At 43.8% G+C, this 16,042-nt stretch overlaps 1 protein-coding gene across 1 annotated transcript in view; it reads left to right on the top strand.

Moving 5' to 3' along the window:
• EMB (embigin) overlaps positions 1 to 16,042 on the top strand; it is a 58,157-nt gene that overhangs the window by 12,338 nt on the left and 29,777 nt on the right. Inside the window, exons 2-4 of the mRNA XM_053301491.1 lie at positions 6,618 to 6,692; positions 9,555 to 9,632; positions 13,794 to 13,989. Of these exons, the coding sequence (XP_053157466.1) occupies positions 6,618 to 6,692; positions 9,555 to 9,632; positions 13,794 to 13,989 (349 nt within the window). The remainder of the gene's footprint in view (positions 1 to 6,617; positions 6,693 to 9,554; positions 9,633 to 13,793; positions 13,990 to 16,042) is intronic.

The following is a 16,042-nucleotide window of genomic DNA, read 5'->3' as shown; positions in this document are numbered from 1 at the left end:
ATGCCCCCCCTCACCTTATGCGAGCACCAGTGCATCATCAACATCATCATCATCATCATCATCATCATCATCATCATCAATAATTTTGATTTCTATACCACCCTTCCAAAAATGGCTCAGGGCGGTTTACACAGAGAAATAACAAACAAATAAATAAGACGGAACCCTGTCCCCTAAGGGCTCACAGTCGAAAAAGAAACATAAGCTAGACACCAGCAACAGTCACTGGAGGTCCTGTGCTGGGGGTGGATAGGGCCAGTTACTCTCCCCCTGCTAAATAAAGAGAACCACCACATTAGAAGGTGCCTCTTTGCCAAGTTAGTAGGGAGTCTGAAACTCTGCAGAAGCACTGGTGCAACACTAGCTTCTCCTGTAGCACTGGTGTTTTATTAGTCTGGATATCAGCGATTGAGACTTATGGGAGTACCTACCTGTCTTAATGTGATGGCTAATATCCTCTGTGATGGCTAATATCCTCACTAACTGTGGGGAGGCATAGCATGCAAAGTACCTTTGCCGTGTTTAGAGTCACACTGCACATGTAAGTCACATTTCATGCAGAGTGGCGTTTCCCCTCCCTTCCCATGGGAATGCTTGCTGCAGCTTTGAAATAGGACCCCTAGGGTTGTGTAGGGAATGACTTCTCAGTCAGCAGGGAGTATTCCCAGGGGAAGGAGGGGTGGATCTGCCCACCTGCATGTGCAACGGACTCTGTATTACTGAATGTTGCAAAGGCACTTGGCCTGCTGCACCTCCGTGCTGTTAGTGAGGTTGTTGGGCACCAATTTTTCATGCCATTATCTCCGTGCACAGGGTTTTCTTTCTTTCATTCTTTTTAACAAACTGCTGGACTTTCTGGGTTTATCAGTGTATCCCTCTTAGCGGCTGTAGTGATCTTGGACTGGTCTTTTATCTTTCAGCCTAACCTACCTCACAGGACTGTTGTGATGATAAAATGGGGGGGGGTCTATGTCAAGGCTGCACAACTTCAGCCCTTCAGCAGCTGTTGGGCTACAGATCCCATCATCCCCGGCCAAAGTGGCCAGCAGGGCAGGTGGGAGTTGTAGTTCAACATCTGCAGGAAGGCTGGAGTTATGCAGCCCTGGTCTGCTGTCCTGAGCTCCTTGAAGGAAGGGCAAGATAGAAACACAGTAAGTAAATAAACTTGATACCTAGTTCTTTTATCTGTTTGGCATAATTCCTAATGATCTTTCAGTGAGACTTTCTGCTCCTTCCTGCCAAATTATTTATATGGAATTAGGAAATACTAAATTTCAAATTTGTGCTTTTCTGTGTCATCCGAGCCAGCCAAAAGCTTAATCATCAATTTCTTTGAGGAGGTTACTGTTAATAGTTCAGCTATGCTATTTACTGTCCGCCATGTCTTTTTCTTCGATAAGTCATATCTCTCTTTGCAAATGGAAAACAGGAGGCTGTTACGAAGATGTGAAGGGGCAGGATGGGCCTATGCAGATAGGAGTCAGTTTAATTCTCATTAGCTCACATTAAATTCTGCAGGGCTGGTCATCAAAGCTGTCAGGGTAGGGGGACTCCTACAGCCTGCCCCCAGTAAGAAGCTATAGTCACTTGGAGCAGGGGGCAAGGTTAGTTTCCGTCCCTGCAATGTCTCTGCATATACACTTCTGAAAACTTTCATCTCCTCTCGGTGAATAGCAGAGGACACAAAGAGATAAAGGGCCAGTTTGGATAATACCAGTCCATGCAATTAGGAAGAGAATGCACTAAGAAAGGAGTGCACAACACAGATTCCCCGGTGGGCCAGAACCATCCATGACTTAGTGCATGGGGTCTGACATCAATTTTCAGTGCATTAATTATTATTTACAATCTTAAAGAAGTTTTAGTTACTTGTTGACAGAAAATAGGCCTTATCCCCTGCCGAGTCAGTGGGGCATCTGGAGTGCATGCCAGCCCCAAGTAAATGCTCTCTCCTCTTCCTGAATCACTCTCTTTCAGGTAGCAGTCCTAGTAATGCTTTGGAAGTAAGCTTCACTGGGTACACTGTGGGACATATTTGGCCTTGTAAGGCAGTTTGCAGCACCTATGATAATGCAGGATGTTCCTACCAGGGGCCCCCTAAAAAAGTCCCCGCGGGCCAGATCCGCCCCCCAGGGCCTTATGTTGTGCAGGTCTGCACTAAGAGTACACGTCTTGGGACATCCTCTATGGACATCCCAACACCCTCCTGGTATGTTTCTGTAGCACGGTTGGCAGAGGGGAGTTGCTCATCTGAACAGCTCCTCTATACACAGTGCAAATACTTGTTTAAACAAGGTATGATGTTGTCCATATTGGCCCACGTTCATTCCAAATTGACCCCCCCCCTCAATTCGGTACATTAATTGAGATGTGAAAGGGAAGGCTATGCACTAGACATGTGGAGGGGATTGAGGGAGGAACCCCTCTGTTGTTTTCGTGCCTTGGTTCCTACAAAATATCTAACCTCAATCTTCTGAGTGCCAGAAGGTAGCAGAATTACTTGTAGAAATCCAGAAGTGCCAGTGGTTCTTCCCATGTGCCTCCTTCATGGCAGCTGAATGTATGGACTGCTATGCATTTCTGCAGTCTTATAGGGCAAAGATTCAATGACCCAGGCTGTTGGTGCTTAGACAAGTCAATGGTCGAATGATAATTCAAAGCTATGAATTGAAAGGAAAAAGGCATATGAGATCACCGTGTCTGTATGTGTCTGTGTGTCAGCCTGCTCTTTGCCTCTCTAACATGCTGAAGATTTTGTTAGTGACTGATAATGAGCAAGCATTTTACTTCCTAAATGCTAATGTACTTCGGTAGAATAAAGCCAACATATAGGAGCTATAAAAAGAAAAAACTCTGTTCTCAATATTGTGTTGTGCTCATAATATATTAATGTATGTATTGCCCTCTTGCTGCACCTTAAAAGCCTCTCGGTTATTCTAGTAAGCCTCAAAGCACTTAGAATATTTCATGTATTTTAAAGTATGTGTATGTTGTTTTTTCAGGGCTGGTTCAGACATTATATTTAAAATGTGCTTGCATCTTAAAGATGTGAGTATAGGACTGAATGTAAAAACAACCAAAAGTGATTTGTTTTCATCATGTTGGAAAAATTAGATACACAGCAATGATCGAGGTCTGTGAAACTAGCATGTCCTTTCTGAAGAATGCAACGTGATGAAAACTCACACCTTTGGCTATTTTTCACATCACAAGCATGACAACAAATTAAATACTGGCTCAAGCATCAGCCTTGCTCACATCTTCATCAAAAGGACTGCCCCCCTTTTATCCTCTTAAAAGTGTTGCATGCACACAAATCCACTGATTTGTTGTTGTCTTAATTTTTATTTTTTTAATGAAATTCTTAAAAGGAGATTTGGGCTCTTGTTTACATCATAGGCATCAGCCAATCGGTGCAATGCATAGACAAGTTCTGCTACAAACATGCAAACCACTTAAATAAAATCAGAAATCAACCCTAGGTATGAAAGGTACAATGGGGCTGAATGTAGTGGGGCACTTTTGAAGCGCCTCTACTGTACAAAATGCATCATGTCTTTCTTTATGCTTTGAGACATGAGCCCCATTCAGACATTATGCTCTCTGGGAAAAGCAAATGCATGAGAGGGGCTGTAGGATCATACCCACAAACCATGCCCCCAGGTACTCCCACATCCAGCATTTGTCTGCAGAAGCAAGCTTTGGACCCGGGGAGAGTTTCTTCTTGAGACTGAGGGTGAGTGGGTGGGGAACCCTTCCCGCATTCAGCACTTGCCCCACTGAAAAATACTGAATGTAGGGTTGCCCAAAGTACTGGATAGCCACTGCAGTAGGGATGTAGTTAGCAGGCACGATTCCACTGTGCCGCCTCTTAAGCTCTCTGTGGCTAAGATAACACCTTGAACAGGTGATAGGAGCTTTTGCATCCTTGACTGTACTACTTCTCACTGCAAGTAGCCAATACCCCTTTCCTCCATTTCTGAATGCTATAAATTGGTCTATAAGCTACCTGTTTCATTTGAGACAAGTAAACATGCACAAATCGGACTAGACTTGAGCACTGGGCTAATTAATTCTCCAGATGGTTATTGACAAAGCCATCATTGGCTATGATGATCTCAGATAAGACACTCTGTCTTCCTTCCACTTTGGAGAGCTAACTGAGATGATCTCATCAGTCTGGTGCTGGCACAAAATGTCCTTTGTGGGTTGCCAAGCATAAGAAGAGAGAGAGAAAAGCAGGAACTCTGACCCTTGATGGATAAGGGTCTCTTATTGACAGAGGGGAATTATTTTCATCTGCTGTGTGGCTCTGCAGTGCAAAACCTGTCACTGAAATCATGTTTGTTTGCACTCTGCCCCTTCTGAATGCAATGCAGCAAGGCATGATTCATTCAACTGCTGTTGATGTAGTGGCACCCAAGCAAATGAGTGGGTGACTCTATTCTGGTCCCCTATACGCTACTGGAATTGAGCTGGATGTCTTCAAGTATCGCTTCAGGATGCAGCTTGAAATAAAGAGTTCTGCTGCTGTTGTGGATGATGATGTTTTTATTATGATAATGTACATCTCTAAGGGTGGGATATATGGTTCTTCCTTCTTTTAGCTTCACAAACAACACTATGCGTCTTGGAGAGTCTTATTGACCTAAGGTCATCCAGTGAGCTTCATGGTTGAGTAGAGATTTGAAGCTGGGTCACTGCAACCCAGTGGTGCTGCATCCCGATTGATCTGGTTAGACGTGGACATGGATTGGCCAGAAGCAGAATATAGCAGGGCCAACCTGCAAGGAGACTCAAAAAACATGATTCCCATGGAGAGGCAGGGAACTTCTAAGACTTAGGGTGCCTTGAAGACATGGAGATCTTTGATGAGGCCACAGCCAGGAAGAGGAATCCAGAGATGTGGGACCCATGTGTAGAGTTGTTGCCCTTACTCTGTGCCACCAGAGCATAGCCTAATGGCACACAATACAGCTACCTTGCTGAAGCTAAGCTGGTCCTGGTGTAGTCACTACCTGGGTGTGAGGCTCACGTATGCCATGTTTGGGGATAGGACTGTTGCTCAGTGGTAGAGCATCTGTCATGTACCCAGAAGGTCACAGGTTTGATCCCTTTCCCCAGGTGGAGCTGGAAATACTCCTGCCTTAGAGAAGCTGCTGCCAGTCTTTGTAGACAGTACTGAGCTAGATTGACTAGTGTCTGACTCAATATAAAGCAGCTTCCTATGCTCTCTAGAGCAGCAAACTAGGGGAGGTACTGCCTGGGGGTGGGGGGTGCCCCAGTGTATGACACCCTTCAGGAGCAGAAATCTGCCACCTGCTTTCACCGAACTCAGTACTTTGATATACTTACTAGACAGAACTGTGCTTGAGCTCTATGGCTGATGACGGGGTGAGCCTTCCTTAAATCCCAGGCTGTGGCGGAAGGACACCGTAGCACTCAGAATGAAACTTAACTACAGTGAATGATGGAATCCTAGGCATGAGGCACTTGAAGCCACACACCTAGAATCCCTTCCCCATACCATATTTTAAATAATCAATCAAACCTTACAATCCTTCATCTTGTCAACTTCTGGTATCTCTGACAGTATGTTGAATCGTTTCTGCTCAGTTACCATGAAATGATACTGTTCTCAGAAATAGCTCTTTCTATCCAGTCCTTAACATAATGTTGATTAATAGGGAAGCAATGATGAGGATTTATTTTTCCTTCTTCCCCAGCCATTGCTGATCATGGCACCCAATGATGAATTTTCCATTTTGTTATAAGCATGAATTACTCACTTAGGTTTTCTGCCCTTACTAAATAGCTTTAAGTGCTCTGGAACTGAACTAAATTTCCAAGAAAGATGCCATCCATAGAGGGACTGATCTGAAATGTTTTGTCCTAGGAATCAAAGATCTCCTGCCATCACATCACTTATATCTGCATTGAAACCATTTGATTCATTTCATGTTCCACTGTAAACGTTCTTGAAAATTTAGTATGAGTTTAATTAAGATAAGCTGATAAATGAAAGTAAAGACTTAAGGGTCGACTTCTTTTGGCTAGAGTTTGTAAAACTGCTGTGAAACTTGTAATTTTCTGAAATCAATGAAACTGGTGTCAATTGTTTATTAAATGTATCTCACTTTTCTTCCAACAGATTTTGGGCAGCATACAGGTGAGCTTCATGGCTGAGCAGGAATTTTTACCCAGGTCGTCTTGCATAAATTCTGTACCCTAATCCAGGGTTTCTCAAACTTGGGTCCTCGGATGTTGGATTATAACTCCCATCATCCCCAGCTACAGTGGCCACTGACAGTTCATTGTGGCTGGGGTTATGGGAGTAGTAGTCTAGCATCTGGGGACTCAAATTTGAGAACTTCTGCCCTAACCACTTCTCTGCAGAACTAGGTGTGGTCAATATCCATAATTTTTTTTCAACATTTGACTGTTTGAAGTCTGGCTCACTATTTCTGGACAAAGTTTCTACTCTGTTTGCAGGATTTCCAGAAAATTTGAGGGTTATTTAAAAAAAAAATTAGAATAAGCACATTATGCCATCTATACACTTGTATTAGTTTTCTGTAAATCAAATCACATAAAAATGCCTTTCTTTCTTTCTTTAGCTGTTCCAACAACACAAAATATCAGCACGAAAACTTCATACAATGCAAGTTCAGGAACTGATCTATCCACCAAAGGTAGCAAAGCATCACTTTTCTCCAGTGGTCCTGTATAATTCCTTTTGGTTTTTCACATATCTGCTGTTTCTAGGGTAGTGGTGACTACCTGGTTATGTTTTGACTGTACTTCCACTTTTTTTAGTCCAGGCAAGTATACTGAGTAGCTTTGCTGTTAAAACTTATACAGAAAAAGGAAGTGTGTGATGCAGCCTTCAGGGAGTTTAAAATGGTACTTAGCAAAAATTCTTAAGGTTGTAATTTATACAATATATAAATTGAGAATAGGCACATTCTTCTTAATCTAGAGAGAAAGCAGATATATTACTTTGACATACATATGTTGGGTTGGAGGCCTCTTACTAGGCCATAGCATACCTTCCATAACTTCATCAGCTATAACCAGAGTCTACGAAGTTTGTTATGCTCCTTTCCAGTAATACCATCACTTTCTTGCCAAAATGTTGAGGGGAAATGGAGGGTGAGAAAAAAAGAGGTGGTGGGGAAATCCCAAAGAAGCTATATGAATAATAAACAATTCTTCATTCGGTCATGAAACCTCTTGCCTTGCCTGATGTGTTTTTGAGCATGAAAGAGCTCTTCTTCAGAAGCAACAGTACAGTAAAATATCTTTCTCTCTGAGAATAGTATCTCACATCTGTAGGCGCGTTTGTTCTTATGTGAGATACAGTTCTTGAAGAAAGATATTTTACTATTCTCTTGTCTCTGAAAAAGAGCTCTTTCAAGCTCAAAGTGCATCAAGCAAGGCAAGAGGTCTCATGACTGGATGAAGAATTGTTTATTATTCATATTGTATCTTGGGAAATCTCCCCCCACCTTTATTTCCTGAGATACATAGGACCCAATAGGTGCTGGGAAGGGCATAGCAGATACAGAGAGCTCTAGATCCCAGAGTTCACCCAATGACACAGTCAGGTATGTGCTTCGGCCTAGAAGCAGCTGGGAACATCCGAGTCCATTTCAACCTCTTGTGCCCCATTTTGATTTTGATTGCCCAACAATTTTAACTGGACACCTTGCCTGAAGTGTTGCACATCAGGAAAAACTGTACAAGTTGACTATGCTTATATTGGCCCTGATTTTATCAGGTTCAAACATGTTTTTTCCTCAGCATAGAGGTTTCCTGTGGACGATTGCCTTCATGAAAGCATCTGGTTGGCTACCATGGGAAACAGGATGATGGACTAGATGGTCTTATGTTCTGAACCAGCAGGGTTCTTTTTATCTTTAAATCCCATTCTGCAATCCAGTGGGCTTCTCTTCCCTTGCGGAACGGTCTGTCAAGATGTCCAGCAAACAATTCCTTTTCAAAATTCTCCTAGTAGACAATGTAGCCCTTGCTGTCAAACATTTTATCTCACTTACAGGAAGGGAGACACTTTCTGACCGCAATCCCAATACTATGTAAACTTCATTCTTGAAAGAAGTGGGCCCCGTGTAGGGTAATTTTTTTAAAACTTGAAAACTATTTTTTTAAAAAAATAATAAAAAAATCTAGGGTGGTTCATGTTCCTGCTATGTTCAGGCTTTGGAACATATGCCTAGGAGCTTTTGGTCATGATCAAGATTTGTGGGAAACATCCAAACTTGTAAATGAACTTGAAATTAAATGTGTGACCTTGACATTAATTAGAAGTGTAATTCTGCGCTTTTCTATTCTCCAGTCATCTCTTCCCCACCACCTCCATTGTATCCCAATAAACATGTGTTAGGCAGAGATGGCGGTTCTCAGTATTGGGAAGCCTGATGTTGTTGGACTGCAACAGGGCTGTAGAACCTCAGCCCTCTAGCTCACAGGTGGGCAAACCTGTCCCTCCAGCTGTTGTTGTACTACAACTCCCATCATCCCCAGTCCCAGTGATTGGAGTTGTAGTAAAATAAACAGAGGGTCAAGTTTGCTGACCCCTGCCCTAGTTGATTTGGAGTGATCATGGCCAATTTCAACCTTGGTTCCCTTGCTCCCTGTGTGACACTCTAACCACTTATCATGCTAGTTTTGATTTTGACTCCTGGTGCCCACAGAATCCTGTAGTTTTCTTTTGGTAGAATACAGGAGGGGTTTACCATTGCCTCCTCCCATGCAGCATGAGATAATGCCTTTCAGCATGAGATGATGCCTTTCAGCATCTTCCTATATCGCTGCTGCCCAATATACTACCAGTGGGGATTCGAACTGGTAGCCTTCTGCATGTTGGTTAAGCATTTCCCCGCTGTGCCACTTAAAAGGTGGGCTTTGTATCGAACTAGCTGAACTAAATTCAGTATATTAAGAACATAAGCACATTACAGAGAATCCAGGAGCTCGTGTTGTGGTAGCGAGCATGAATGCAAAGCAGGGTTCATCTTGGTTTGCATTTGTATGGGTGACTACATGTGAGCACTGTCTGCGGCAAGATATTTCCTTCAGGGGATGGGGTAGGGTTCGAGCATCTGTTGCATGCAGAGCATTCCAGGTTCAGTTCCTGGCATCTCCAGGTAAAGTTGGGAAAGACTCCTGCTTGGGAAAATTTCAGGTTCTTCCAGGGAGAAACAGAAATTTGAAGAGAATGTCAGGGGTCGTTGCAAGGAGAACTTTCTTAGAGGCTTTCTCCACATTCCTTTACCTGTACAGAACTTAGTATAGCCTAGCCCATCTATTCTGTGCATTTTGCTGTCCCCCATAGGATGTCACCATGGGGAGGGAGGACCTATGTGTGGGCCTTTTAGTGGTCATACCCATGTTCTTTTTAATGTGGTGTTCAGTTACCAGACTCATTGTATTTTTGTTCAGCTTCTGTAAAGAAAGAAAGACAAAATAATGTCTAATGTCTTAATTCTATTTTCCTGGCAATAAAATCCAATGTCAACTTTTCTTTTTGCCAGTGCCACCCATCACTACTCAACAGAGTGAACAGAAAACATCTACCTTAATATTCAAGAAGGAAAATCTAACTATAAGCGGTATGTTTATGATCTTGATTTTGATTATTGGTTGGCAGCATCTGGACTAGTGGGGAGTTTGGGCAGCTTTCAGTAGAAAAGAATTTCTCATATTCTTGAATGTTCCGGAAGTTTCTAGCTCTCACAGTTGCAAACGCCATGTTTGCAAAGCATTGGTTTAAACTTTGTTCTGAGAAACAAAACAGAAAGCCAGGGAACCAATTGTGGGGCTGGAAGGACTGTTACTTGAAGACTGAACTGAATTTTTGCAAGTTTCAGTCTTTGAGCTGAAATGACATTTTTGTCATGAGAGAATGTTTGTTACACAGGTATGCAGACTGCATAAAAACCAAATGCATTGTGTGATGATTTCACCCCCACCAAAAAGGTTCAGGCCACAAAGCACTGCTTAGAGGCAGCTGCACAGGAAACTCCAGAGAGCTGTGCAATAACCCTGAGGTAAACCACAAGGCTTTAATTTCCTGCAAGCCGTTAGGTTTTTTGTTTTGTTCTTTAACTAAGCCCCATGTTTTCTCTCCCCCCCTGACTGGGTCACTCTGCAGGGACTCTCTGCTCAACCTGTTGGTCCAGTTTCCTTCCTTCTGCCGGGACAGGCAGGTAATTTCACTCACCTTCTGTCTTTTTTTGAGTTCTTCCAGAGGTATTTCTCAGACAGAATGAACTAGATAAGGTGAGGAGATAACTAAACCTAACCTTGTGGAGATGGGTTTAGATTTTTTTAAAAAATATTCATCTCATTTAATTAAAAGATTAGTATCCCACCTTATTTTCACAAAGACCAATCCAAGGCAGCTAACACATCGTAGAGCATCAGGAAAGAAATAAAACTTATAAGAACCACAAGCAAACCCACAGAAAATAAAAAGGGAAATCTGCAGGGAAGATTGGCAAGAGAGCTCTTTGCCAGCAGCCAAGTTGCTCAGTCTCCAAATGGAAATGGGTCTGTCAGCTTAGTGGTAGGTTTGCAGTTCAGCAGTTCCTGGTATCTCCAGATGGAGGACCAACCTAACGGTCCAACCACCTCCCTGGCAGGTTTCCTGCATCTGATGTATTTAAAGAAGTTTTTGTTATTCCCTTGGTGCTTTTAGCTAAATGTTCCTTCAACTCTCTTTTTGCCTCCCTACCTTGCATTTCTTTTGCCAGAGTTTGTGTTCCTTTCTGTTTTCCTCATTTGGGCAGGCCTTCCAATTTTGGAAGGAAGTCTTCTTCGCTTTTATGTCTTCCTTGACGTTACCTGTTAGCCATTCTGACATCCTCCTGGACTTAGTGGTACCTTTCCTCCTTTTGGGTATACAATCTAACTGGGTTTCTAGTATTGTGATTTTGCGTAAACTCCATGCATTCTGGAGCGAAGTGACTCTCCTGATTTTCCCTTTCAGCTTTCTTTTCACCCTACTCCTCATTTTGGAGAAGTTTCCTTTTCTGAAATAAAAAGTGTCTGTGTTAGAATTCCTTAGGGATTCTCTCCCCGCATGTATGCTGAATTTGATTGCACTGTGGTCATTGTTCCCTAAAGGGTCGATGACACTGACATCACGCACCAGGTCCTGGGTTCCACTCAGGATTAAGTCCAAGGTAGCCATGGGGGTTGTAGTCCAAAAAGAGCTGGAGGGCTGGATTTGTGCACCTCTGGAGTAGAACCTCTGATGATGACCTGAGGGATGGTGTGAGGTGTCGAAATGGTCAGATATGGTCCTTCATATATGGCTTATTAATGCTTCATGGAGGGAGTAAGAGCCAGCAGATCCCAAAGGACCCCTCAAGAAAACAAAGGGGGCATCAGGCCTGGTGGGGAATTTTGTTCAGGGAAACACTACTGTGTGCACCTAGGCAAGTTTCTCTGTTAAAAACATCCCTTTGTGCTAACTGGGGGGCTATTCTCACGATCAGGAAAAATTGGGCTAGGAAAGCCTAGCCCGATTTTTCCTGATTGTGGGAACCACTGGGCTTAGCTGCGAGTCCGGTGGTTCCTAGGTGGGTAACCCGCCTAAGTGCCCCTGCCCTTAGCCTGGGTTTGCGGACTGAGCACTCTGCAAAACCGAGCTCCCTGACTGTGAGTAGCCGCAGCGTGGCTACTCACGAGTAGACCCTTGACGTAAAGCCGCCTCCTGAGTAGACCCCTGATGAAAAGCCGCCTCCCGGCTCTGGAGGTCTCCCCAGCCGCGTGGCCCCTGTGCTCCCCAGCCCCCGCCGGCTCCGTCATGGAGCCGGCAATTTTGCAGGGATCGTCTGCGGGGAGAGCGGGCTTAGCCCACTCTCCCCGCAGTTTCAGCAAAAGCAGGTCTCACGGATCTGGTTGTGTTCTATTGACAAACATTCCTTTTTAATGTAGTTATGAGGCATAACTCCCCTTAGGGGATGGCTCACTGATAGAGCATAGCTCACTGATAGAGCATCTGCTTGCATGCAGGGGGTCCTGGGTTCAATCTCTGACATCTCCAGGTAGGGCTGGGAGAGACTCCTGACTGTAACCATGGAGAGCCGCTACCAGTCAGTGTATACAATACTGATCTAGATGGACCCATGGTCCAGCCTGCTGTAAGGCAGCTTCCTGCATTCCATAACTATTGACTACTGCAGCTGGGGATGGTGGATGTTGTAGTCCTACTACTGGTGGGCTGAAGTTATGCAGGCGCACTCTAAATGATACAGTGGTATTAATCTAATATGCTTAATGTTTACCTCTTGCTCTTAATCCTCTCTTACTCTAAGTATTGTTATGCTGTATTTCACTAATGCTAATGCATAGTGTGAGCACTTCCTCCATCCTCTGACCTTCATAGCCCCCATATTCAGTCATGGGTATTGGGGCTGATTGAACATTTGCACAAATGGAAGCTGTCCTCCCCATGTGCTCATGTTAGCAGTTCCTCTGGAGCTGGTCTTCTGGTAGGAAGCATGAATTTGTTAAGCAGGGTCCACCCTGGTTGCATTTGAATGGGAGACTGGGGCCGCTCTGGGAAGAGCACTTGCATACAAAAGGTTCCTTGTTCCCTCCCTGGCATCAGAGACTCCTGCCTGCAACCTTGGAGAAGCTGCTGCCAGTCTGTGTAGACAATACTGAGCTAGATAGACCAATGGTCTGACTCAGTATATGGCAGCTTCCTATATTCCTAGATTAGAAGTAGAAGGGGCATTGATCATTACCAGGGCGGTATGATAGGGAGAGCTATGATTCTCCCCCCCCCCCGCTGTACAAGGTACTTAAAGGTGGTGTTAACACTAGTACAAGCTGCACTGAAACTTCTACCTTTTCTGTTCATGAGCAATGGAATTGGGAGTGGAATTTTGGCCAGAATGGGGGACCCCCTTGAAATTCCTAGGGCCTGCCTGCCTTGGGCAAATGGGAGCATTTGTTTGTGCTGTTAAGATATACTGATGACAGTGTTCTCTCTAATTTGTTTCCTCTGTGTGAGGAATGTGTTTTGTTCTGGGCAGCAGCATCAAGGCAGTGTGCATGCACATGCATTCAGAGTGGGGACTTCCTGTTTAAATCTGTGTGGGATCTAAAATTAACTGAGCAGACATCAAAAAGTGTGAGTGTATGCACACTCACACCTCTTAGGGGGAACAATGACTGGGGATGGGGAACACGGCAGCTGGCTTGGAATTTTGAAGTCCTTTCTCCTTTTCACACCACGTGTGAACCAGGCTGTTTCCATCATGACAGGTATCCTTTGTTGTGCAAAACTGTACCTGGGCACTTGCCAAGTTGGTGTTAGTTTTGGTGTGCACAGAGTGATTCTCATCTGTTTCCAACCTGGCAGGCATATTTCTCCATGTGAAAGAAACATCACTTGCTTAGGTTCCTGATTACTAAAAAGAACATAAGTGTGTTTGTTTTCTTTCCTTTGCCTGCACCTTTTCCACTGATACAATAATAGGGCATGTTCTAAAACTGATGACATGAAAGAAATGAATGTACTTGTTACTTGGTACATTGATTCCTGTTTTGTTCTGTAATTGCTGTACTGTAGAAAATGCATTCTGATTTTAGCGAGCATGGTCCACCTGAAACAAAATAGAAAGCAATCTCTTTGTATTGAGTGCACATGTGATGAGCTTTCAATCTGCACATCTCAGAGTAACAAAGCTGTCATATAAATTAGAAAAGATACATATTTTAAAAGACATAACTGTCTTTTTAATTATTTCCAACAGGACAGCCCATTGCTAAAATGGAGAAAAATGTCCTAATAAGCAGACCGACTGAACTTGAACTGTTGTGTAGCCTGACTCGTAACCCTTCCATGAATATGGAAAAAATGGATGTTGTTTGGAAGATGAATAACAAAACCATCGATGAACAGAACATCACCAAGAATGACTCCAAAAATAGTTGGTGCACTTGGAATACGTGAGTGGTTTTTATTATTTTTCTGGCGTAGTTGAAAGGGTATGTGTGCAGAATAATGCAAGCAAGTGTGATTTATTTATTTATTTATTTATTTATTTAACATATTTATATACCGCCCCAAACCAAGGTCTCTGGGTGGTTCACAGCAAATCACTAAACAAAACATTAAAATCAACTAAATGCTAAAAACAGTTTAAAACAAATCAATAAACAATCTAAAATTTAAGAAGTTAAAAAGCCTGGGCAAAAAGATGAGTCTTCAGACACTTTTTAAAAGCCTCTAGAGATGGGGAGACTCTTATTCCCATGGGAAGCACGTTCCAAAGTCTCGGGGTGATAACAGAGAAGGCCTGTCCCTGGGTGGCCACCAGGAGACATGAAGGTAGCCACAGATGAGCCTCCTCTGATGTACACAGTGGACGATGGGGATCATGCAGAAGAAGACGCTCTCTTAAGTACCATGGGCCTAGGCTGTTTAGGGCTTTATAGGTTATAACCAGCACTTTGTATTTTGCCTGGAAACTTATTGGCAGCCAATGCAGCTCCTGTAATACAGGAGTAATATGGTCTCTTTGAGATGACCTGAAGACCAACCTGGCTGTCACACTTTGTACTAATTGTAGTTTCCAGACTATGTACAAAGGCTATGTAGACACATGAGTCTGCATAGCTTGCTTTCTTATCAGCTGATTATCCAGAAAGTGATAACTCTTTGAAGAGTGTGAGAACAGGCTGCTATAAAGCATTCTGCATGAAGTGATATGAGAAGGTAACAGAGACATGACTGCTGTTGAAAAACTGCCTCCCTGTGTTGAGTTTCTCCCCCTCTTTCCCATAATAACCCAGTTCAGATGAAAACTGGTTTGTTGTTAGAAGTGCAAGCCAGTACAGTCATTGGATATTTGTGTGCTCTTCCTCCTCTTTCCTAGGGCTGGTTCTCACGATCGTTTTACTGGATATCGTTTTACTAGGAATCTAGAGATACTTGCCGTGTGGATGCTCCTATGGAGCATGTCATGTGAACTCTGAAAATGTCAGAGATCTCGGATTGGCACTGCGCCAAACCAACTTGAAGCCGAAATAATCCAGCTGAGTTCAAAATGGGTGACCTAACTTGGCTTCATGTCAGTTTGGCACGGTGCCAATCTGAGATTGCTGACATTTTCAGAGTTCACGACATACTCCATGGGAGCACATGTGGGCTGTGTTCCCTGTAACAGGGTTTCCCTGATCTTGTTGACTACAGCACCCATAATCCCCAGATGCAGTGGCCTTTGGGAAGGGGTTATGGGAGCTGTAGTCAACAACATCTGGGAATCTCTCTTACAGGGAATACTGCATGTGGGTGACAGGAATCTCTAGATCCCCCCAGTAAACTGATATCAGATTGACGGTGGGAACTAGCCCATAGGTCTTTGGCAGTTTCCTATGATATGTAAATGCCAGATCATGGTTAGACCCAGGGACATATCTAGGGTAGGGCAGACAGTGCATGTGCCCCAGGCACCACTTGAAGGGGGGTGCCATTTTTTAAAATGAATTTTTTTAAAATGCCTGCCCAAAACAACATGACCACTACACATGCTCAAATAGCCTCTGCAAGGCCCTAGGTCATGCCAGACCTCACAGAGGCCATTTGAGCATGCGCGGCTGTCATTTTGTTTTCGTCAGCCATTTAAAATATATATTTAAAAATGGCCACTGCACATGCTCAAATGGTCCCTGTGAGGCCCTAGGCATTGCCAGGCCTCACAGAGGCCAATTGTGCATGTGTGGCAGCCTCCAAAATGGCCACCACACTGATCTCTACAGGCCCGAAAATCAGCCTGGAACGGGTTGTGGTGGTGAATTAAGAGGCCGGCGTGGGGAGGGGGAACCTTTGCAGCCCCCCCCCCACGGCTTTTAGGAAGCCCCCTGAAGGGGCTACAGGTTAAAAAAAAAACTGTACACATATTCAGTTTGGCACTATGTACAGAGAATCAGGGCTTGTGAATACTGAGCTGAAGCTTATGAGCTAGGACTGTATTCATTTGCTCTTACTTTGCTTCTTGTG

Source organism: Hemicordylus capensis, chromosome 2 (genome assembly GCF_027244095.1).
Source record: "Hemicordylus capensis ecotype Gifberg chromosome 2, rHemCap1.1.pri, whole genome shotgun sequence".
NCBI lineage: Eukaryota > Metazoa > Chordata > Lepidosauria > Squamata > Cordylidae > Hemicordylus > Hemicordylus capensis.
This window is presented reverse-complemented; position numbering and strand designations above follow the sequence as displayed.